Source organism: Benincasa hispida, chromosome 12, assembly GCF_027475165.1.
Source record: "Benincasa hispida cultivar pf3 chromosome 12, pf3_genome.v1.1, whole genome shotgun sequence".
Taxonomy (NCBI): domain Eukaryota; kingdom Viridiplantae; phylum Streptophyta; class Magnoliopsida; order Cucurbitales; family Cucurbitaceae; genus Benincasa; species Benincasa hispida.
Window position 1 is genome coordinate 33,420,502 of NC_143489.1, and position 27,024 is coordinate 33,447,525.

General features: G+C 31.8%; 1 protein-coding gene across 1 annotated transcript; it reads right to left on the bottom strand.

Moving 5' to 3' along the window:
* Positions 1-18,583: 18,583 nt before the first annotated feature.
* LOC150031951 (uncharacterized) lies at positions 18,584-26,669 on the bottom strand. Its single transcript, XM_090308329.1, has 6 exons — positions 26,548-26,669; positions 20,257-20,391; positions 20,096-20,162; positions 19,920-19,978; positions 19,579-19,817; positions 18,584-19,398 (listed from the first exon to the last, which is right to left on the bottom strand). Exons 1-6 carry the CDS (start codon positions 26,667-26,669, stop codon positions 18,584-18,586), a joined length of 1,437 nt encoding a protein of 478 aa, XP_090164455.1.
* Between the last annotated feature and the right edge of the window lie 355 nt (positions 26,670-27,024).

The window sequence follows — 27,024 nt, forward strand, 5'->3', positions numbered from 1 at the left end:
TTAAAAAAAATGTTTTCGTTTTTTTTTCACGATTTGATTTATGATCAATTAAAATTAAAATTTGAAACTAAATTTCTCAACTAAATTACACTTCCAATTTCCAATGCATCTTTCTTTCTTGGGGTAATTCCAAGAATAATGTATTTTTTTAATTAAAAAAAAAGACAAAAATAGGTTAGTGGCATTTTTTCCTGAAAATATTGTTGCTAAAAAAAAATCCTGATTTAGGGTTCAACTGGAAATTATTGACAAAATTGGAGTAAGAAAATGTATCAGGTCCATGATTTCCTTCCTAGCTAAAAACTCGTGTATCGCGTACACGAGTTTCATATTGTTTTTTTTTTAAAAATTAATTCAAATTTAAATGTTACTTAAGAAATGAAGTTTAATTTTTTTTTGTTTATATTTATAAAACATTAGAACATGTGGTTTGATACATAATATAAAAATGATAAATGAAATTATATTTAAATATGAGTATATATAAAATTAAAAGTATCAATTACAAGTCACAAAAGCTCATGTGTTATACGGTGATTGTCTTCTCTCACGTTACCGACGACTAGATATTGGCACTTCAAAGTTGTAAGAACCTTGAATTTCAGTATTAAACTAAGGATCATTACCTAAATTTAACTTAAACTAATTTTACTATACCTTATATTCCTTGAAAAAATTTGGCATCATAATGACATTACCACAACAATTTTGACACGTTTTCAAAGAAACACTAACATTCAACAGCAAACTCTTTCTCAATAAATCTACTAGAGTTTCCAGATATCTAATGCTCAAAATATATACTAATGAGATTCAACAATAATTTTCCGAAACAAAACAAACTTAACTAATATCAACTCGAACATAATAAACCACTAAAGGCTATTACATAATTTCAACTCAAAACCAATTGAATAAACACTTGAATCTAAGACAAAGGTTCAATTTGCAAAAGTTAAAAAATATAATATACTTATAAGAGACAAACGACCCTAAATTTCAATACTAAACTAGAGATCAGTACCAAAGTGTTGTTGATAATGATAAATTACATCATTAATATGTTGTTGAGTGACAATAGACGGGAATTCATTGGGTGCATAATACTCTTGGCAATAGACAGAAATTCATCGGGTGCATAATACTCTTGCTAATGAAAAAAAACTCAATGCGATGTCTACTTTAACACCCCATGAGTGCCCATGAGAAACTGAAATCAGATAACTAAATATGTGAGGTTCTTGTTCAATATGCTGCTTTGGAATATTCTCGGTCTATTGTTGTCGCCGTCTATGATGAAAACATCTAATATCAGTATCAGCAACATTAAATTTTCATGTATGTTGAATGATATCTTTGAAGGAATGGAAGTCCTTTGCGAAAGCGTGTGAACGTAGTGCAATTGGTTTCCTATTTGAAAAACTTAAAATATAGAGAAAAAAAATACATTCATAATGTAGAAACAGGATAAACATTGTAATACTTATAAGTAAGCTTCTCTAAAGAGAAAGGAAAGTGAAGGAAATCAGACATGAGGATTTCCATGAGCAGCGGAAAGATCGTTCCAAATTCCATTCAAAATTGAACATAAACAATTACAGTACAAGAAACAAAAATTAACAAGTCAAACATGCTTTAAGATAATCAAGGGATAACAAATACATACCTTTGAAGACTCATTCTTCAAACTTCCTTGATCACTCTCCAAGCGTCTAAGACAGTAATACACGAACGCTCGAACACAACGACCGCAACACAACACGATCAACAATGAACACGAACCTAACGTCTCAAAGATCACGAACTTCATGAACGACCTCCAAAACCTCGTACTTAGTCGAGTTGAGTGAGGACACCACCACAATGGTTACCTTGGTATTCTCGGTGTGAGAATCTAGGAATTGTGGGCTCTGTATGGACTTGATTAGAGGAAGAGACTGGAGGAACAACGATCGTGTAGATGATTGAGCAAGTGGGAGATGAGAAGTGTCTATCGTATAGACAAATACTCAATCGTGTAGAAGAAGGCAGCCTATCCTATAGATAATGCCATGCGATTGTTTAGCTACGACCAACTGAGTGAACTATCATATAGTGACTCCACGATCATTTAGTCTCTCTACGATCTATCATTTAGTGAAACGATTTTACTTGATAGCATTCTGTGAATTCCTTTTCGAAAGTAGCAACCCTCCTAAATTTAAGAAAACATTTTTCCTTTTATCTCACGGTTACCATAAAACCACCAATAACCTCTCACTCAATTGGTTATTAGAGAAAACAAGATAATTATCCAATAATTAATATTATTATAAATATATATGATAACCAACTTACCATATTATATTTATAACCTATAGTTTTAATATTTTATCTCATGAAACATATAAACCATAGTTCTTTTTCTATTTTATGGTACTTAATGTAAATCATATTTACATTAATCCTCCACTTGATGTATCTCATACATCACATTGATTATATCATATATAATCGAATTTCCTCTTGTCAATTTGAATATCTCAAATCAACCCCAAGAACTGATTCTCAACTTGAATCCATTGAGCTACCAAGGGGACCTTATGGACCTCTAGCTTGAAGCTCCAATGGTATGTGAATAACTGACTAAACTTTTTAGTCACGGGATCCACCATCCATTAACTTCCAGACACTCCACTAACGATCGATAGTTGCACTCTCCTTACTACAAATATACTTTGTGTCCATATCAACCAATCAACAGTGGGATAACCCTTCACAGATCGCTCGTAAGTACAACTGGCCAATTTACCGTTATGCCCCTATAGTTACATCTAATTCCTTAAGTATCATTGATCCCTCTAATGAACATAAATCATAGTTCTACTTACCCCTGCTTCAGGGAAAGAGTAAATTCCATGTTGTATAACTGAGTTCCCAACTCCCAGATAAATCTCCAAAAAGGTAGACTTGTTGAGTTGACAATCTGGCACTCTCACCCATACTAATCAAAGGATCGCCTTCAAAGGCAAGAGTTCTCAAAACACTTAGGATTAAGGCCATATCATCTATGGTCATTTAGGTGAGATGTAAGTCTCAAGTATCAACGACATTATATAAAGTGACGAATCATCTCGTGGTCCGGTCTTATACAAACTCTTTGTATAGGACACCCTAGCTTGCATGTCTCCACATGAATGGTCAGGATCTACCATCTATAGTAGTTCACAACACTTGCAAATCTCTACAAAGCGGGCCATATCCATAGTGTCACCAGGATTAGGTATCCCTTATTCATCCTTATACTATAGACCTTTTTAGGTCGCTTAAGGAATGATCCACTTGTATATCTCATATACATGCTTAAGTTTTCATACAATAACCATGGAACTTTGTTTATTGGATATGAGTAAATGCAAAATAAAATAACTCTTATTTTATTCATAACAATATGTACAGTTTACAAACTACGAGACTCCGGAAAAATTAGGACACCAATCTCAACAGAAAGAAGTACAATTATCCTTGAAGACTCTCTTCTGTGTACTTTCTCTCCAAGTCATGAACAACCTCAAACTTGGTCTCCCTTGTACAAATCTACCCACGAACACCATCGATCATGAACAATGGACACCATCAAAAGAACTTCCTTGTTATTCTCAAGCAAGGAATACAAATTGTGGGATCTGTTTTAGTTTTGGAAGAGGAAGAAAATGTAGAGAGGAATTGAGAGAGATGTTGAGAGTTCTTTGTGTTTCTTCTCTGTAACTTTATTACAGAAATACGGTCACTCAACTACAACTTTAAGAATTCAACGTGAGAATGAAGAAAATGAGGGAGATGTTATCAACTCCCTCATTTCTTACATAACTCCCATGGGAGTTACGTAAGAAAGGAGGGAGTTGATAACATCTCCCTCATTATGGGAGTTATTTTAATTCAATTTATTATACATATATTAGATCCCATTTAATATATATAATTGAATTAATAACATTAATTAACAATTAATTAAATGATAATTAGATATCATATATTTAATTTCATTTGAATCATATTCAAATATATCATCTCACATAACCTATAATTTTAATATGAATCTCATTCATATTAATTTTATCCTATAGTATTTGAATCTAATTCAAATATATTACTCTCATATATTATCTAGTATTAATTATAAATCATATTTATAATTAACTATATATTATAATGGATCAATATACATTATATTAATTTGAATCTCATTCCAATATTTATCTCTCTTATTAATTATAAGTCATATTTATAATTAACTATATATTATAATGTATCAATATATATTATATTAATTTCCTTATGCATAGTATTAATTATAAATCACATTCATAATTTACTATGTATTATAATATATCAATATACATTACACTTTAGATCTATTTGTGTGTCCATGGATATAACCAATCAATAGTGAGTTGACCCTTCATGAATTGCTCGTAATTACAGCTAGGTCAAATTACCGTTTACTCCTGTAGTTATATCTAACTCCTTAAGTACCACTGATCCCTCTAATGAAAAATTAGTTATAGTCCAACTACAAACTAGACCCCTTACTGGCTAGTGAGAGGATGAGGGCCGTCATTGTTCAAGACCTAGAATCGGCCCTTAATGGAGTAATTCATTTAATTTCTCTTAATATGGGAAGGAGTGACTTTCATCTTGTATAGTTGTGTTCTCAGCTCCATACTCAAATAAATCCTCCGAAATGGTAGGCTTGTTGAGTTGGCAAAATTGGTCATTCTCACTCATACAAATCAAAACATTACCTTTATAGATAGCAATTCACAACTCAATCGGGATTAAGATTAAGTTACCTATGGTCACCCTAGTGAAATGTAAGTATTCTTCAAGTAACGGTGTTATAAAGAGAGACTAATCATTTCACGGTCTGGTCTTATACAAACTCTTTATATTGGATGCCCCCACTCACATGTTTCATGAACGATTAGGATCGAATCGTTTGTAACATTTTACAACCATTGTAACAATTCTAAAGTGGATCGCATCCATAGTATCACCAGGATAAGACACCCAATCTTATCTATATACCATAGACCATTTAGGTTATTACTTAAACATGATCCACTTGTATGTCAACTACATACATGTTAAGTTACATTAAATAACCTCAAATCTTGTTTATTGGATTGAATTATATAATTCTAAATGTCAAATAATCCTTAGACTCTCTAGATTGTTAGGGCACAATCCCTAACAATCTCCCACTTGTCCTAAAGCTAGTGAGGTGTACAAAATAGAAAATATAACAATTAGAATACAGTAATGTATACTAATATAATAAACTAGAGTATATACTATACCCAGTATCATCTCCCACTTGACTCTCTAGATGACCGTCAAACACTTTAGCCATGAGAGCCTTTGTAAATGGATAAGCAATATTGTGCTCCAAAGGTATCTTTGTGACTATCACATCCCCTGTTGCACAATCTCCCATATTAAACGATACTTCCTTTCAATATGCTTCGAGGTTCTTTAGAGTTTGCCACAACACGACTATTATCATAATAAAGTGTGATGGACAAAGTCATATTTAGAACACCTTCCAAATTCAGCAAGAACTTTCTAAGCCAAATGGTTTATTTAGCAGTTATATATTCAGCCTCCATGGTGGAGTCAACAATACAATCTCGCTTGACACTTCTTCAAACTATAGCTTCTTCATTAAGAGTGAACACTAATTCTGATGTGGATTCGTAGAATCCTTATCAGTCTAAAAATCAGAGCCAGTGTATTATATAAGGATTAAATCCTTAGCCCTATATACAAGCATATAGTCTCTCGTTCTCTAAAGATACTTGAGGATATTCTTAAACACGGTCCAGTGATCATATCCTGGATTGGACTGATATATACTGACAATCCTTACTGCATAGTAAATGTCAGGTCTAGTACGTAAAATTGCATACATAAGTCTGCCAACAGCCGATGCATATGGAATTTTTCTCATTTTCTCAACCTTTTGAGGAGTCTTAGGACATTGTTCCTTAGACAATACAATTCCATGCCAGAATGGTAACAAATCCCTCTTGGAATTGTGCATATTGTCAATATACGATGCCTAAGACAAGACTAGTGTTTAGTTCTTATGATCCCTAATGATTTGGATCCTTAGAATAAACTATGCCTCACCCAAATTTTTCATTTAGAATTGGGCGGCTAGTCATTTCTTCACAATTGTCAATAAACCTATATCATTTCCAATGTGTAGGATATCATCCATATACAACACTAGTAATGCTACCAAATTATTGATGATTCTCTTGTAAACACAAGGTTCATCCATACTCTAATTAAAGCTATAAGATTTGATCACAGTATCATATCTTATATTCCAAGATCTGGATGCTTGTTTTAGCTCATAAATGGACCGTTTAAGCTTGCAAACCTTTTGCTCTTGACCTTGTTCAATGAATTCCTCTGGTTTTTTCATGTAGATACACTTTTCAAGGTTATAATTCAAAAAGGAGGTCTTGACATCCATTTTTCATATCTCATAGTCATAATATGAGGTAATGGATTAAAGTATTTAGATAGATTTTAACATGGAAACATGTGAGAAAGTTTCTTCAAAGTCCATTCCCCCAACTTGGGTATAACCTTTTGCCACTAATCTAGTCTTAAAGGTCTGTACCTTCCAATTACACCTCTTTTCCTCTTGTAGATCCATTTGCATCCTATAATTTTTACCCCATCAGGTTGATCTCAAGATCCTAAATAGAATTGAAGTACATAGACTTCATTTCTTGATTCATTACATCATCAATTGCTTGTTTATAGGACAATGGATCCTTTATATCATCATTTGGTATGATAACTTGAGCTTTAGTTAAACCCATGTAATGCTTAGGTGTTGGTTCACAACTATATCACTACATCGAGGCACTCTCAACTCTTGAGAAGGATGTACTTGACTCGATGTGCCTTCATCACCAACTTTTGTTGATGTATTAACAATGCCAACAACTTTTGTTGACTTTTTAGTAGATTCATTAGAACATCCATTTACTACTTTGCTTCGTGGTTTATGTTCTCGTATGTGGTCCTCTAAGAAAGTAGTATTTGTCGATACAAATACTTTATTCTCAGTTGGATATAGAAAAGACCACCTCTTGTCCCTTTGGGGTAACCTACAAATAGACATACTTTTGAGTGAGCATCCAACTTCTTTGGATTAGTGCTCAACACATATACTGGACAACTCCAAATTCTAAAGTTTCGCAAAACTAACTTTACGACCTTTCCAATTTTCAAAAGTTGTTTCAGAAACAATTTTAGAAGGAACGACGTTTAAAATGTAAATTGCAGTTAGTACTATGTATCTTTAAATAGAATATGGCAATAGAGCATAGTTCAACATTGATCAAACCATGTCTAACAAGGTTCTATTTCTGCTTTTTGATACACCATTTTATTGAGTTGTACCAGGTGTTGAGAGTTGGAATGTGATTCCATATTCTATCAAATGGTAAATCCATATACTCTCCACCTCGATCTGATCGAAGTGTTTTTATCATCTTATCTAACAAGTTTTTCAGCTTCAGTCTTATACTCCTTGAACTTTCCAAGAGCTTCAGACTTAGATAACCATACCTAGAATAATCATTTATGAAAGAGATGAAATCTTCATACCCTCCACTAGCTTTAACATTCATCGAATCACGAAGATCTGAATGTATAAGCTTAAGAATTTCTTTGGCTCTATAACCTTTTTCATTAAAAAGGTCTTTTAGTCATTTTGCCCTCAAGGCATGATTCACATACTAGGAAAGTGTCAATTTCTAATAAACTTAGAATTTCACTCTTTACCAAATTTTCAATCCTATTAAGATTAATGTAACCCAAACATAGATGCAAAAGATAAGTATTATTTTCAGGAGAAACTCTTTGTCTTTTAGTATGTGAAGTTGCTGTTTTGAATAGTTTAGTATTGAGAAGTGATTTATATGCTAATGGCCTTAGCACATATGAGTTACTTTCTAAACTACCTGGACATATCTCAAATCCATTTATTGAAATAAACGTTTTATTACCAAGAAATGAAACATTAAAAGAATGTTTAACCAGGCAAGAAATCAAACTAAGATTCCTTTTAATCATAGGAACCAGATAGATGTGTTTAACCAGGTAAGAAATCAAAATAAGATTCCTTTTAATCTTAGGAACCAGATAGATGTTATCCCATAACAAATAACAACTTTTGCTACAAAATAACTTTAAACTCCCTACAACAATAGTTGAGACAACCTCCACAATCATTATTTTCATTGTCATTTCCCCAACCTCTAACTATTTCCAGGAATTAGATTCCGAAAATGAAGAAAAAAATATGATTAGTGGCTCCTAAATCGAATATCTAGGCAGAATCATCATTCTCCAATAAACATGTTTAAAAAAACAAGTAAATCAGATTTACCTCTTTTGTACTTGTTCCTTTCAGTCAAGGACTTTTCTATGATAACTCCATTCATTTAAGCAAAATTAATATAGATCATCATATCGAAAACATGTTCTAGAACAAATGTTCCCACTTCCAATCTTGCATTGTGAACGAGCTTGAGCACCTCATGCAAAGACTCCATCATCTCATGAACAGTCTGAATAGACTCAAGCATCTTAGCCAAGACAGCTATTATGCTTGCCAAGATGTGGATGCAGGCTTGTTAATTAGCCTTTATCCACTTGTCATAAGCCTTACGAACATTTCGTTCAGTATTTGGACTAGGGGTTTGAAGACACTCCTCATATAAGATGAATTCCAAATCACTAACCACTAACTTTGTATTAATTAAAGTTTTCCAAATTGTATAATTTTTAGCGTTAACAATTCGGAAGCTAATAAGGAAATATTAAATTTGACATATTTGCTAAAAACAAACAAATTAATTTATATTAGAAATCTTGTATAACTCTTAAAAAACAAATCCAATCATGTTTTAGCAAAATAATAATGAACCTTAATAATTTATTTTGCAATGATACTCTAATGATTTAGAATAAAAGCCACCGTAAGGCAGTTAGTTACTTCTTCACCGAATTAAGACATTCTCAACCAAATATTACACCAGAATAACTCTTATACCTATAATATTTAATTACCATTTTAGTTGGTAAGAATTTCATTAATCACTTCCATGAATTCTTGTAAGTGTAACCCATCATTTTAGAAATTATAATCTTTTCCCCAACAAGTTTGTCGTATGGAAAAAAAATATTGAGTAACAGAAATTATAACCTTATCTTTTTCAAGAGTTAGCCCTGATATTGACTCATGCAAACACCATTCGTAGGGAGACGCATCCAAGGCTCCTTAAGGCCAAACATGAATCTCATGATGTCAACTAATGATGGAGACCGCGAGATATGTTGACACAAAGTCCCTCTCCCACTTAATATAAATACTTTTTTTTTTTAATTCAGCTTGATATTAATCCATGCAAACACTATCTGTAGGTGGACGCATTAAGGCGCTTGGAAGTCAAGCATGAATCTCACGGTGTGAATTATTTGAGAATGTGAGAGAATCAAATATATCATATATATCATTATCTCCCACTAAGTATTTTAAAACCTAGGGTTTATTACTTAGGTAAATCTGGCTAATCAATTTATCTAAGTGTTTTATTAAATTTACCCAATAGAACTCTTAAATTGGATAGTTTAACAATGCATGAGTATCATCTATTAAACACTTTAATAAATTTAATCATCTATGCTTATAAAATATTTGACCAATTCACCTTCCAGATTGGTTCCTAGATAGGAGTGTTCCATTTCTGTCAGCTTAAATACCCCAATCCTAGATAGAACTTTTCTTAGACAAAGATCTCTTATAAACAAATATTTTTATAAATTTAATATTTTATTCTTTCCAATTAATCCTATTAAAAGAAAATTAAAAGATTAACCTATTTATAATCATATTAGAAATACTTTAACATAAGTCTAGTTGATTAATTTTAAACCATTTAAAATTAATTAGACCTTATGTTTGTATGCAACTCTTAATTATAGATTTTAATCTATTTCACTAAAGTTATAACTCTTATAAAATAATGAAATATTAAACTTATAATCATGCATGACGTTTTAATTAAATATAACATTTATATTTACTAAGTAATGTCATGCTCAGTGCAATTTTATTTTCATCATATAATATTACATTTGTATAAATCACTAATGAAAATAAAACCATATCCATCGTACATGTATAACAATTATACAATGTATGATGTATGGATTTGTTGAATAAAACATGCAATTATATAATATAACACTTATATTAAATAATATGCATGTAAATGCTTATAGGATCATGCAACTATATAATATAACATTTATATTAAATATGATGCCTGATTAATGTTTATCTTAAGGTAGGATTTTAAACTATATGACATACATCATGCAACATATAAATTTTAATAATATATCACATGTAAAATTAAAAAAAAAAAAAAGGCAAAAGATAGACTGAATTTTGGCACCAAATCAATTAAATCAATATAATCATATTATATTAATTTAATTAATTAAAATAACAAAAAAAACATAATAAATTCGAAAAACACATAAAATGTAGCCAAAAAACTGCTATGAGACTTAAACTCATGACCTCTAATCGTTTGGAACGCGCGCGTGCAGCCTCGGGGCGCTCGACATTATTGGAGAGTGTTGCGGCGCTATTGCTACAGTGTAACGTTGCGCTGCCTCCAACATTGCAATGCTCGGTAGTACTGCCTTGGTGCTGTCACCGAGCGTTACAACGTTGGGCTTCTATGCCACTGTGTAAAGCTTAGCATTGTAATGATCTGCTTTACACTCCAACATAGAATGCACATTTCTTTGCTTCGTTCTTGGCTTGTTTCTGCTCCACTTTCCACCGATCTTCATAAAAACACTTACTCCTCGATCGACGACTTATAGACTTGATTGCATAAATAAGTATCCAAAAACTCAGGCCCTTACAACTTTAATCAAAATTAAAGCAGTAAACTAAGTGCAAAACTTGAAAACATCCATCTGTGCAAACCAAACATTCATAATGCAAAACAAATCTCACCAATTTTTTTATTTTTATTTCAAAATGAAAAACAAATTGGACAACCTGGCTCTATACTAATTGAAGGAATAGAATTCCTTTGCAGAAGTGTGTGAACGCAATGCAATTGGTTTCCTATTTGATTGCATTGCGTTTCCTATTTGAGACCTACATTCATAATGCAAAACAGGATAAACATTGTAATACCTATAAGCAGGCTTCTTTGAAGAGAGAAGGAAGAAGTATACTTACCCTTGAAGACTCTCTTTTGAGTATTTCCTCTCCAAGTCATGAACAGCCTCAAACTTGGTCTCTTTCGTACAAATTTTCCCACGAACACCATCGATCACAAATAATGGACACCACCGGAAGAACATCTTTGCTATTCTCAAGCAAAGAATACAAATTGTGGGATCTATTTTAGTTTTGGAAGAGCAAGAAAAGGCATAAAGGAATTGAGAGAGATGTTGAGAGTTCTCTATGTTTATTCTTTGTAACTTTTTTTTACAGAAACATGATCACTCAACTACAACCTTGAGAATGAAGAAGATGAGGGAGATGTTATCAACTCCCTCCTTTCTAATAACTCCCAATGGGATTTATTTTAGTTCAATTGAATATACATATATTAAATCTCATTTAATATATATAATTAAATTAATGATTAATTAATGTATCACATATTTAATTTCATTTGAATCAATGTCACCATCTCATATAACCTATCGTTTGAATATGAATCTCATTCATATTAATTTTAATATATAGTATATGAATCGAGTTCAAATATATTAATCTCATATATTATTTAATATTAATTATAAATCATATTTATAATTAACTATACATTATAATATATCAATATACATTATATTAAGGGGGAGTTGTATGAATAGTTATTTTATATAAATATTAGAGTTTATGTAAGAAGATAAAAGTATTTGCAAATATAGGTTTTTTATATTAAAAATTTAGTCCCAGAAAAAAGAAAAGACTAAAATGGACATGGCCCATATAAAACCGTTTGGCCCACTTATTTCGATCCTTCTTCTTCTTCCATGAAAAATCGCGAAAAACACTTCTTTCTGGAAAACACTTCCAACCTTTATTTCGAGCTCTATAATCGCGGAAAACACTTCCAACCTTTCGAATTTGACTGTGTCGTCTTCTTCCGCTCCGACAATGCCATCTTCTTCCTCAGCGATTTCGCTCCAAACTTCAAAAGGTACGTTGTTCTTCTTCGTTTCTTCTTTTTCCTTTCTTCATCTCTTCATCACTGTTAGCAAAAAATCGAAAACGTAGGGCTTCGTTCTTCTTCCATTGACAGTTTATATAATAAGATAAATAGTTATTTCAAATTAAGGCTACATGCATTCTCCATCTTTTTTAGGTGTTTCATTAAGTGTTTTATTATGAATTTTGGTCATAGTGTAGTCATCACGGTGTAGTCATCACAACATAGTCATCATAGACTAATAGTCATCAAAATGTTGATTATGTGAAGATTATTTGTTGATATGTTGATTGTGATTTGCTGATTTTTCGAGGAATATGTTGATAGTTTATTGTTGACTGTGTTTGATTGCTAATTATGTGAAGATTATTGTATTGTGTTTCGTTGTGATTTGCTGATATTTCAATGAATATTATGCTAATTTAGTTATTCATTAGTGATAGAAGTTATCACTAATGCTTCAAGGAATAAGTTGATAATTCGTTGATAGTTTGTTGATAGAATGTGAAGTTTATTTCTTGATATTTGTTAACAGATTGGGATTTGTTAATTTTTTGGTGAATATATTGATAGTTTATTGTTGGTTGTGTTTGGTTGCTAATTATGTGAAGTTTATTGTACTATATTTTATTGTGATTTGCTGATGTTTTAGTGAATATTATGCTAATTTAGTTATTTATTTGTGATAGAAGTTATCACTGATGCTTCAAGGAATATGTTGATAGTTCATTGATAGTTTGTTGATGGAATTATCAACAAATATCACTGATGCTATCATTGATGCTAATTTAGTTTCTGTACTGTGATTTGATGATTGTTTATTTATAGGAAAGCTATCTATTACTATTATTGCTATCAGTGATACTCTTTTATTGCTATCACTAATAGTATCTATCACTGATAGTATCACTAGAGTATAACATTAGAAGAATGTAATTGATAACATCTTTAAGTGATATCTCTAATAGAGTACTATCAATGATATGAATGTAATGGTTCCACATGTTTGTTTTTAGGATAAATGGAGAAAGGAAATAGAAAATCATTGGAAGGATCAACATCTGGAAAAAAACACAAGAAGATCAAGGTCCACAATCTAATGATATTTTATAAATTTATATAGATTTGTGGTTGTTTTTTTCTTACATTTAGTTTATTGTTATATATACAGGAAAATGTATTAATTGTTCCAGAAAGTGAATGGACAAACCCATTAAAAGTCAACTCCTTCATAAGTTTAGAAATCCTGTCTAACATAGGAAAATTAGATGAGTCATCACTCTAACTATTTAGAGAAGGTCTTTTTGGGCACTTCTTAGATATGAAAATGAGAAGGGTGCCAACCAAATCATATCACACCTAATTAGAAGGCAATGCACAACTACCAAACAAAAGATCTTGGCTTTTAATTTAGAAGGACATATTTCAGAATTCGGCCTCAAGGATTTTTGTTTAGTAACAGGTTTAAATTGTGATGATTACCCTATAGATGGTATCTATAGTGAATAGAAATCAATGGACAACATAATTAGGAACTTTTTTTTCAAGACAAATACGAAAATTATAAGAAGAGAGCTCCAACCTACTTTTAATTTGTTAGGTTCTGATGTCAATATACCCATTGATATAAAGGTCAAGCTTGCACACTTGTATTTTCTAGAAAGCTTCCTAATTCCTACACAAGGACATAACAAAGTAAGTTGGAAGTATCTAAAAATGTTGGATGATGAAGAAAAGTTTAGATATTATCCATGGGGCAGGGTTTCCTTTGAACTAACTGTAGAGTTTTTTAAGAAGGCTGTCATCAATAAGCCATCTTCCATTTTCCTCAAAGGATTTCCACTTGCTTTGGTATATTGGGCTTTTGAAATTAACCAAGATTATCCAACCCCACTATTGGATTTGCACGAAGAATAAAAAGTGATGGACCTAGACTTACTCAATGGGAATCTCAAGAACCTAATGATTGGCAACACATCACAACAATATTTTCAAAGCCACTGGTGTAAGTCTTTTATCACTGTTATTTCCTTTATTTATATATATTATTAGCATGCTATCAAATGATAGAAACTATAACTAATGTTTCAGCTTTTATGACATAGAAGATACCACTATTAGTGATAGCTTCTATCAGTCATTTGGAACTATTGTGACATCGTCTATCATTAATAGCATGTTATTGTAGATAGAAGCAATCAGTGATAGCTTGAAATCGGTGATTGTTTCTATAAACATACTGTATCACTAACATCTTTATTAAACATTTAGTTTACTATTGCTTCATTGGTTCCAACTGAAGAAGAATTACAATCAAACTATTATGGCTATTTTACGGAGCTTGAAACAAGGGAGATGGATATTGAAAAAGAAAAAGAAGGAAAACAAATGTCAACCGGGAGAAGAATTACATCATTACAAGAAGGAATTGAAGAATTAAAAAGAGGACAAGAAGATATTAAGAAGGACATCCATGAAAAGCACAAGGAGATGCTTAATATATTAGACCACATAAAAGAAGCTATTAGTGATAAACTTCCACAAAAAGAAGAATGTGGTGAAAAGCAATCTCAAGAATCTTTTGAGAAGAACAAAGCGCCATAATATAGTTTGGAGGCTTTAGATGCAAGTTTGGAAGTTCTAGAGGTAAAACTTGTGATTTTCTTTTTCTGTAAAGTAGTACAATAACATAAATGATATATGCATGTAGGCTGAAGTTGAAACTGCTAAGGACAAGGAGGCTCAAGAAAAGGGTGTTCAAGAGAATGACCAGCAAGAACAATTGCAAGATGATCCTGAAGATGAAGAGGAAGATTAAGAAGAAAAAGGGGATAAAGATAAAGAAGAAAAAGATCAAGAAGAAAAAGGGGATAAAGATAAAGAAGAGGAAGAGAATGTAGATAAAGAAGATATGATGAAAAAGAATGTAAGTATTGGTTGATTGATGATTTTAATTATAAGATTAGCATGCTATTAGTGATATCTGAAATCACTGATAACCAACTATTAGTGATAACACACTATCATTGATAGTTTGTTATCAGTGATAGTATAAATAATAGGAAGCTTTATTTACTTGACTGATACTGATAGCACATTGATAGATGTCATGTTATATTTGATTCCATGATTTCAGGTTATTGAAAAGACTCTTAAAAAGAGTCCAAAAAAATATAGACCAAAGGTTGTTGTCGAAAATATGGAGGACAATAAGAGACCAAAAAGACAAGCAAAACCAACCAAGAAAATTTTTAGAACGCAAAAAAAGAAAAGAAAGACAAAAAGAAGGTCTCTCCAAATGTGTCTACCAAGTTGTCTCCAAGCAAAGCTACAAGGCATTCTCCAAGGTGGAATGACGATGCTCCACGCTTTGATCTCAAAATATCACAACTTTGATTGACAATAGATAGACTTCTGTTTGACAATGATGATTGTTTTATTTTATTTTTTTTTATTTTTTTATTTTTTTTTACAATAGATAGGCTTTTGTGATAGTTAGATAGTGATTGTTATGCTTTTGGAAATTAGATTTTTATTTTACAAAATCAATGATAGTTAGATTGGAAATTATTTTGGACAATAGACAGTGATTGTTATGATTTTGGAAATTACATTGTTATTTTACAAGATCAATGATAGTTAGATTGAATCAATATGAATCCTTCATAAATGTGATTAATATAGTTGCAACTTTCAATTTATTTTAGTGTTCTTCAATAGATTGTTCAGTGTTGTTCAACAAGTTGTTGGGTTGATCAAACTTTAAACACAAGCTGCACAACTTCTATCACTAATAGTATGGTATCAGTAATAGACATGCCATCAGTGATAGAATCTATCATTGATGGATTTTCTGCAAAAATGCTTATCTTTTAGTATAGTTATTTAACAAAAGAAGTTTGGATGCTTTTGAATTCATTGTATTAATTGCTGACAGAAGCTATTTTGGAGCTATTTAACAACAGGTTGTTGGGTTGATCAAAATTTAAACACAAGCTGCACAACTTCTATCACTAATAGTATGGTATCAGTAATAGACATGTTATCAGTGATAGAATCTATCATTGATAGATTTTCTGCAAAAATACTTATCTTTTAGTATAGTTATTTAACAAAAGAAGTTTGGATGCTTTTGAATTCATTGTATTAATTGCTGACATAAGCTATTTTGGAGCTATTTAACAACAGGTTGTTGGGTTGATCAAAATTTAAACACAAGCTGCACAACTTCTATCACTAATAGTATGGTATCAGTAATAGACATGTTATCAGTGATAGAATCTATCATTGATAGATTTTCTGCAAAAATGCTTATCTTTTAGTATAGTTATTTAACAAAAGAAGTTTGGATGCTTTTGAATTCATTGTATTAATTGCTGACATAAGCTATTTTGGAGCTATTTAACAACAGGTTGTTGGGTTGATCAAAATTTAAACACAAGCTGCACAACTTCTATCACTAATAGTATGGTATCAGTAATAGACATGTTATCAGTGATAGAATCTATCATTGATAGATTTTCTGCAAAAATGCTTATCTTTTAGTATAGTTATTTAACAAAAGAAGTTTGGATGCTTTTGAATTCATTGTATTAATTGCTGACATAAGCTATTTTGGAGCTATTTAACAACAGGTTGTTGGGTTGATCAAAATTTAAACACAAGCTGCACAATTCTATCACTAATAGTATGGTATCAGTAATAGACATGTTATCAGTGATAGAATCTATCATTGATAGATTTTCTGCAAAAATGCTTATCTTTTAGTATAGTTATTTAACAAAAGAAGTTTGGATGCTTTTGAATTCATTGTATTAATTGCTGACATAAGCTATTTTGGAGCTATTTAACAACAGGTTGTTGGGTTGATCAAAATTTAAACACAAGCTGCACAACTTCTATCACTAATAGTATGGTATCAGTAATAGACATGTTATCAGTGATAGAATCTATCATTGATAGATTTTCTGCAAAAATGCTTATCTTTTAGTATAGTTATTTAACAAAAGAAGTTTGGATGCTTTTGAATTCATTATATTAATTGCTGACATAAGCTATTTTGGAGCTATTTAACAACAGGTTGTTGGGTTGATCAAAATTTAAACACAAGCTGCACAACTTCTATCACTAATAGTATGGTATCAATAATAGACATGCTATCAGTGATAGAATCTATCATTGATGGATTTTTTGAAAAAATGCTTATCTTTTAGTATAGTTATTTAACAAAAGAAGTTTTGATGCTTTTTAATTCATTGTATTAATTGCTGACAGAAGCTATTACAGATAGTTTGATATCATTTCTTTCAATTATTGTGGCTAAAGGAAAATAAAAGCATCATATTGACTAAAAAATGGATATATCAACAACAAAATCTATTCCACTGACAAAACATTAGTAACAAGGTCTCTAATATATTTATGACAAACATCAATAACAAATTGTCTCACTATCTAATAGTTAAATTGATGACAACAAACAATAACTACAATCTAATTGATAAATTGGTGAAAAACATCAGCTGTCTCACTATCATTGATAAATTGATGACAAACATCAATTACAAAACAAGCTTCTTCATTACAAACATCAATTACAAATCAAGCTTCTTCATTAAACAATTGGTTGCAATTTGCATGTCCTACAATTATGGCCACGATGATGACATCGACTGCACTTCGAGCTCATTTTCTTTTCACCAATTAATAATATTCTTTGTTTACATGGTCGTCCAGCAAGATGTTTAACTATTGGAGGTAATATATTCACACCAACATCAACAGATCTCCAATCAGAATGATTTCCAATAGGATAAACTGATCCTTTATAGGTTGATAACAATGTACTGGAAAAATAGTAGTCTGACACAAAAGTATATATATCTAAATTTAGCCCACGAATAACAGCACAAACATGAGCACATGGAATCTCCACCAAATCCCAAACATGACAACTGCATGATTTATAGGCTAAATTTACCAAAAAGTGATTGTCTTCATCAACTACTTTATATCCTTCATTGTTAATAGGATCAACTTGAAAAATAAAACAGTCCACGAAATGTAATCAACTAGGTGAACTAATGGAATGTCAATGAAAACTAAAATATAAACGAAAATGTAAGTGATACTATCCCTACCTAATTAAATATTTTCAAGCTATCAATGAAAACAAAAAATATCAGTGAAAATAAAAACTATCAGCGATAGCTTCTATCACTGATAACATGTTATCGATGATAGAAGGTATCACTGATAACATGTTATTAATGATATTTTCTAACAGCTAAGGTATTTGTACCTTGAAGCTTCTTGACTGATTGTTTCTCTCGCAACTCAAACTCTGCCCAACTTGTCAAAACAGTCTTCATGGATAATGCTGATTGACCTTTTTCATAAAACCAATTTTGAAGTATTTCTCTAATATAATCAAGTAATGATGCAACAGGAAACTCCCTAGGCTCTTTCAAAATATTATTCAACCACTCTGAAATATTAGTAGTCATCATATTATACCTTTTTCTCCTAGAATGTGCACATGCCCACTTCTCAAAACCAACTTTATTGAGATATTCCCGAATTGTAGGATATATTGATTCCATCCATTTCATATAAAACTCGAACTTATCAATTGTATAAGCTTTTGCACAACTATAATATATGTCATTAATTAAAGAATCCTTATAAATCAACTTCATATTTTGCAAAAGGTGTCGTAGACAAACACAATACTCAACATTTGGAAAAACATTCATAACACCTTTCGAAATGCTAAAATGCCGATAAGAAATAATGACTAATCCTTCTCGTTCACCAAAACTTTTCTTTAAATTCTCAAAAAACCATCTCCAGGATGCATCATTTTCAGAGTCAACAATACTAAAAGCAAGAGAAAAAATCTGATTGTTACCGTCAATTGTTGAAGCCGTTAAAAGAGTCCCAACATATTTACATTTCAAGAACGTCCCATCAACTGAGATATTAGGCCTACAATGCTTCCAACCCTTAATTGATACTCCAATAGCCATATAACAATACTTAAAATGCTCATTTATGTCAGCTTCATAGGCTATGAATGTACCTAAAAGAAGAAAATAAACAATTAAGCTAGATTACAAAAGGTATATAATTGATTGATGCCTACCACCAATAGCTTCTATCACTGATTGTAGTCCATCACCAATAGCTTCCATTATTTTCATGTTATCAGTGATAGGGAGCTACCATTGATAGATCATATAATAAGTCAGAAACAAGAAACCTGGATTCTTTTCTTCTAACTTCATAAAAAACTTTGGAATCAAAACATATGATTCACGTGCATCGCCTTTCAAAGACTTCATTATTTGCTCTTTTGCCCTCCATGCTTTATAATAGCTAATAGTTACTCTAAATTCCTTACGGACTTTATTCACAATATCATTAGGAGTTGAGGTATGAGAAGAACTAAATCTAAAATCATTTCTCAAACATTCAGCTATTAAGGACGAAGAAGTTTGCCTATGACAAGTTTGAATACTTTTTATAGAACAATCATGAATATCAATAAACTTCCTAAGCATCCACAAAACACTCCACTTGTAACGGGATGCCCTCACATACCACTGACAACCATCTTGAACACATCGAAACACAATTTCTCTTGAATTTGACGTTATAGTCTTAAATTCAAAATTCTTCTTAACCGTTATCAAGTAAAAATAATTTGATAAAATCTCTTTACTAGGAAACACATTTTTTTTTTCCAAATCACGAGCAATATGTATATCCATAATCACTTGGAAATCACTATCATCAATCATAGGTTTAGAAGAAGGAACAGTAGACAAATAATTCTCAGCTCCACTAGAAACAACATTAGAAGACTTCCAAACATGAACTACTGGCATGAGCAACCAAAGGATGTCATGTATCGTGTTCCTTAACTAAAGCCAAAAACCAAGCTATATCCTTATCTTCACGAATTTGAACTACATTTTGAACCTCATTCATAACAAAATCTAATAAAATTGAAAGTTCTATAGAAGAAGTAGACACATCCAAACAAATCTCCTTAACTATTAAACCCATAAATCTTCAAAAACCATTATATCATCTATTAAAACTCCAGTAGATTTGTAATTTACATAACAATATTTTTCATTCCATATTCCACTATGAAAAACAACTATTGGAATAACCATGTTTTAAAATTCCTACAAAAGTAAAACAAAAACTCTTGAATAACAATATCAATAGGTTCTAATAGCTATCAAAAACAAATATAAATCTATCAATATCATTGATACCAGTCTAAAACTAGGCATGTCTTTCAATGGATATCAATAAAAAATAATGAACAAATAGAAAAATGATAGCAATCATATATATTCTATCAGTGATAGAATTTATCAATAATAGCCACTGATATCTTCCAATTGATGACAGTAGCTTTTAAACCCTAAGTTAATACATTGTAGTAGAAAATCATAAATGACAAACAAAAAGCCAAGGTAGCTGTAATATCAAACCTAAAAATATCAAACATCAAAATACACTGATATGTTTATAGAAAGAATATATAGTATCAAATGAAACAGTGAAGAATGCAAGCCTTAACTTAATTAATCAATCAAAACTCAAAATATTAAAGAAAAAGTAAACAACGCAATGAACAAAGCAAAATTTCATGAAAGCACATAAACTCCGCTCACAATCCATTATGTTCACAGTGAGTTGAAGAAATCATTAGATTCTTGAGAAAAAGAGAAAGAAAAGACTAAATGACCTGAAGAAATCGAGGAAAAATGTGAAAAAAAGAATCGAAAAAACAAGAACGCTAAAAGAAAAAAAAACTCCCAATCAAAGATGAAATCGAAAAAAGAAAAACGAACTTATGAATTGGAATTGATCGAAGTATCATGGAGCTTCACAAATTGGAATCGATCGAAGTATAACAGAGCTTCACAAATGGGATTTCATGGAGAATAATTCATCGATGTTTCACCGTGAAAGAAAAAGGAAAGTATTCACGAACGACAATGTGAAAAAAGAAAGTTAATAAAGGGAAAGAGAGGGTAAATTTGGAATTCCGGAAAAAATAATAGCTTGACCAGTCAATGTTTGCTATATTAGCAAATATTTGAAATGTGGTATATATGATCAGTTTTTTTTCCCATTTGTATTATTCAATACAAATTTCCTTATATTAATTTGAATCTCTTTAAAATATTTATCTCTCTTATTAATAATAAATCATATTTATAATCAACTATATATTATAATGTATCAATATACATTATACTAATTTCTTTATATATAGTATTAATTATAAATCATATTCATAATTAACTATGTATCATAATATATCAATATACATTATACTTTATATTAATCAGATTAATATAAAATTTTCTTAAATAATTTGAATATTTCAAATTATACCAAAACTATTTATTCCTTGTTTTATCCTTAGTAAGCTGGTAAGGGGACCTAATAGACTTATAGATCGGAAGCTCCAATGATACAATATTAATTATTTAAACTCTTTAATTAATTAATAACATTCATTAACTGCCGATTACTCCACCAAAGATCGACAACTACACTCTTCGCACTATAGATATATTTCTGCGTCCATGGATATAACCAATCAACAGTGAGTTGACCCTTCGCGAATACTTCGTAACTACACCTTGGTCAAATTACCATTTTACCCCTATGGTTACATCCAACTTCTTAAGTACCACCGATCTCTCTAATGAACAATTATTTATAGTTCAACTATAAGCTAGATCCATCTCTGGCCAATAAGAAGGTTAGACGTCTCATTGATCAAGACCGGAAATCAACCATTAAGGGAGAAATTCATCATTTTCCCTCAAGATGGAAAGGAGTGAATTCCATCTTGTGTGGCTGTGTTCCCAGCTCCGTACTTAGAAAAATCCCTAAAATGATAGGCTTATTGAGTCGATAAAATTGGCTACTCTCACCCATACATATCGAAAGATTGCACTCATAGGTAGGAGCTCACAACTCACTTAGGATTAAGGTCAAGTTACTTATGATAATCTTAGTGAAATGTAAGTATATTCAAGTAACGTTGTTACAAAGAGAGACTAACCATTTCATGATCGGTCTTATATGAACTCTTTGTATAAAATTCCCCCACTCAGATGTCTCTACATGAACAATTAGAATCAAATCATTTGTAACACTTTACAACCATTGTAACAATTACAAAGTGGGTCACATTCGTAGTGTCACTAGGATAAGGCACCCAATATTATATTAATTTTTTTGTTTGTATCTAATAGCTAGTTGAGTTTAAAATCCCCACCATTGTTTTTTATTTTCCAAGATCCAATGACCAAAATTAAATGTGGTTTTCAATAAATTTTCTCTCTATTTAAACTCGTCTTCTTTTCTAAATCATGACAACAACTTTTATTATTTTCAATCCTCTATAACTCATTAAGCGACCATTGTTGCTTTCTCTCTAAGCTTCAATTTTCTCATTTTTATCTTCTTCTTGAGAGGAATATTCTATGTTGTGAGGATTGATTCATTGAGTGCTAAATTTATAAATCCACTCTATTTAGAGAGTTTTTCAAGTGCGCTTTTTATTTTTTCAGATTATTGTAAGGGTTGCTCTTGATCACAGAAAAAGAGCCATTGTAACGGTTTGATCCTCAACCGTGGAAAGAATTGGGTATGTTCTTGTGCCCGGAAAAAGATTGTATAGGTTGACTCTAAGCTGTGGAAAGAGTCAAGTTCGTAGTGACATACCCAAGAGGATCTTGGGAAATGAATGCATGCCGGTTGTGGCGAACCACTATAAAATTCTCGATGTCAATTTCTCTATCCCTCTTCTATCTAATTTTGTAATTAATTTGTTAATATTTTTCATTGCATAAAATTAGTTGCTACATTTTGTTTTTGAATTTGTTTATGTCAATCTCTTGATTATTTTGGGTTGATATTATATTCTTGAAATTCTTGTTTAAATTAATTGCTAGCAAAAAGTTTATTGATTACTTAATTAGGCCCACATTAGTAAAAAGTTTTCATTTATTTAAATAAACCTTATTCACCCCTCTCTAAGGTTGCCACATTGATCCTACACACAAATCTTTCATAAAACTGGTAGCCATAACCGTAGTTAAGGTAAAGCAAGCTTAATACTCTCAACGCCGCTATCCTTAGCTAATGTAGAGTAAACTCAATACAATTAGCATCCGTACATGTAAAAATGCCCCTAAAAGGCTAAACACCCCTGTACTTGGCCAGAAGCCTATATGTGTGCCAAGGTAGATCCCAAAGGCCTATCATACTTATTTACTGGACTTCCCAAATGCCTTCATCTCCTTGAATATTGGGAGTCTCTAAATTAAGGTACATAGTACAATGGCTTGTAAAACTATACGTTAAACATCAAGGTTTGTAAGCAGTCCATAAATATCAAAACATGAAAAACATATAACTTTTCTTAGAAGCATAATGTTTAGAATCATGCTAGTAAAGCTCAAATCATGTAATCATGCATAAGACATAGCTTTTGGGAAAAATTAATCATAAAACTTGTGATAACTAAACCTTACTCAACATGACATCAGAATAAACAACTCATTTAAGAGGAATTCATGCTTTGAAATCATTAAAATAATGTATTTTAAAAACATTTGTCATTCACAGTCACTAGTTAGCTCCCAAAGGTCGGTAGGCTATTCCAACCTCTATTTGACCTGAAAAACGAATTAGAACCCTTGGTTAACCTTTAAGTAACCCTCAAACCCTAATAGCTTCAAGAATATTCCATACTTAAGTTTAAACTTCCCTTAGTTTCTAATTAATCCTTAAATTCGTCTTGGAGTCTATACTTAGTCATTTTTATGGCTAAAAATTCATAACACTCTTAAATAGACTCAAATATAGATTACCAATCAAAATATCTAAATCAAGCCAATGCCAAGCCCACGATAGCTACGTGTATGACCAGGGGTAGGCATGCGCACAGGGGGCACACATACACGGGTGGCCTGATGAGTGGCGTGTGTAGCAACACATGCGTGCGGGCGAGGCATCGAAGGTGCATTGGCTGGGCGTAAGGAATGCACTAGGCGTTGGACGCCTATGCATTAAGCACTGATGTCGTAGGTGTGCGTTGATGGACATATAAATGGACACCTTGCATACGCAGTGGGTGTGATGCAGTTGACGCACACGCGGGGCATAACACCAACAAGCCTTCTTCTTCAACCTTCAGCTAACAACCTCTTGTCCGGACCTATATTTTCATGATTACATTTTCAGTACTTAAATAACCATTTCTAGCCAAAATAAATTCAAATTTATTTTATAAGCCAACTAACCTTCAAATTTGAGCTTCTAACTCCTTTTCAATTGCTAAAAATCCACCAAAGTCCTCAATTTGCTCAGATTTGCTAAAAAATTCATACAAGCTTCATGTTTCTTCAATTTACAACAACTTTTTGGCATAGAATCACCATGGCAGCCATCGGTCATCTCCTTCTTTGATCAATCTCTAATTTGGCTGAAGAAAATCTCTCTTTGCACGAGTAAATTGGGAAAACCAACTTTATCTTCCTCCCCCTTATTTATATGACTGACTGCCCCTTCTTCTTGATAAGGTAGATCGTACGCATGAATCATAGCATGAGCCATCTCCTGAAGGGTTTAGTTTTTCCTTTCAATAACTCTATTATGTTGAGAAGTGATGGGGGCAAAGAACTCATAATGGATATCTTCAGTGGTGTAAAAATTAACGAATTGACTATTTTCAAACTCCCTGTCGTGGTCATTGCACATACGAACAATGTTTAGCCTTTTCTCCCTTTGAAGTTGAAGACAAAGAGCTTTGAGGACTTAGAATGTCTTTGACTTCTCCCTTTTGTATTTAACCCAAATGTATATTGAAAAGTCATCAACACACAACATGACATACTTATTCCTACCAAGGATTTCAACTTGTATGAGACCCATAAGATCAACATGAATTAATTCAAGAATACGATTTGTAACAGTTACAGGCACCATTTTATGGGATACTCTTATCTGTTTACTAGCTTAACATTCTCCACATATTATTCGTCCATGACTACTAACATTTGGAAGACTAATCACAACATATTTAGTCATAACCTTTTGTATAGTTTTAACACTAATATGGCCCAATCGTTTATGTCATAGAGTAGTTTCATCTTGCTTAGAAACCAAGCATTGATGCTTAGAATCTATAGGAGTCCATAAATAACAATTTTTAGAAGATCGCTTACCTATAATGATAAACAATTTAGCATTGTCTGTGACAATACACCCATCTTTTGTTAAGTTCACATTCAGCCCCTGATCACACAATTGGCTAATACTAATGGGATTTTCTGTCAGACCTTCTACCAGTATCACATCATCAAGCACTAAAAGTCCAAGATATTTTAGTTTGCCTTTTTCAATAATTTATCTCGTGGCTTCATCACCAAAAGTAACTTGTCCTGACCCAATAGTCTTGAGATCAGAAACATAGCTCTTTTCTCCTGTCATGTGTCTTGAACATCCACTATCGAAGAACCAATCATCTTTGGTTGAGGATTGAAGGGATGTGAGCACAACATTACGGTGATTTTGATTATTCTTGATTCTCCAAACTTGCTTCATTATAGGACAATCTTATGATGTTGGTATACCGAGGAGTCTTTGAACTGTATTCATATTTATGATAACTATATAACTTGTAGCGGTATGGTCTAATATGGCCTATTTTCACACAAAAATGACAGATCCACTGCTTTCTACTTAGGTAATTCTTACTTTGAAAATGGCTTGTGGTAGGATATTCTGACTACACATTTTCCATGGTTCTCGCTCTCTAACAAACACAATTTCTGTTTTCCTTTGCCTAAACTTTGTCCTCTACTACCAGTATTGGAGCCAGAGAATTCAATGCCACGAACATCTCTGTAGGATTTACTTTCTGAGAGAATTTGTTCTAAACAATCAGTTCCTGAATTTAACATCCTTACCAATTTTCACATGGATTCTTTCTTAGCTTTGACTTTGTTAAATTCACGCTTCAAGTCGAAATAACAGTCATAAGACAAACATTGTCAGCAATAAGAATCTTTATCCTTGCCTTCTGAACATCAAGAGCCTTAGCATCCTCACACATCTGCTTGTAAAGGTCACGATAGGAAATTACAATAGATAAGTCATGAGATTCATCATCTCCACTTACAGCAACAAATCATCTATAGATATTTTATCTTTTGAACTGTTAGACGAAATACAGTTGACAAAAGCCTTAACATTTTCTTCTGGATCACTGTTGTCATCAGACTCCTCGTCTAAAAGGGTCATAACATAACTCTTGTTTTGCCGCTTCATAAATGTTGGACATTCTGACTGATAGTGACCAAACCTTTGACATTCTTGACATGAAACTATTTATCTTTATTTATGTTGCTACCACCCAGTTTGTCCATCTTCTTTCGTGATCGTTGAGTTTTCTTAATATTTGATCCAGAGTTGTTGCTTGTCTTAGAAATCTTTAGGGAGTAGGATCCTCATTTTCTTTCAAACTTCTTTAACACACGAGAAAACTATTTTGACAGCAAGGAAATTGCATCAGTCAAATTTTCCTCAGATTCTTCCACTGATTCAGATGAATGTTTGTCAATTGATGATTGCAGAGCAATCCCTTTGCTCCTCTTCT

What these genes read in the sequence shown, in the direction of transcription:
- LOC150031951 (XM_090308329.1), bottom strand. Translation starts at nt 26,669, where the DNA reads ATGACCCTTTTAGACGAGGAGTCTGATGACAACAGTGATCCAGAAGAA. An exon ending in GAAGATAAGGATATAGCTTG is followed by an intron (nt 20,163 to 20,256) that starts GTTTTTGGCTTT and finishes TGTTGTTTCTAG; the next exon opens with TGGAGCTGAGAATTATTTGT. An exon ending in GTTCAAGATGGTTGTCAGTG is followed by an intron (nt 19,818 to 19,919) that starts GTATGTGAGGGC and finishes AACTTGTCATAG; the next exon opens with GCAAACTTCTTCGTCCTTAA.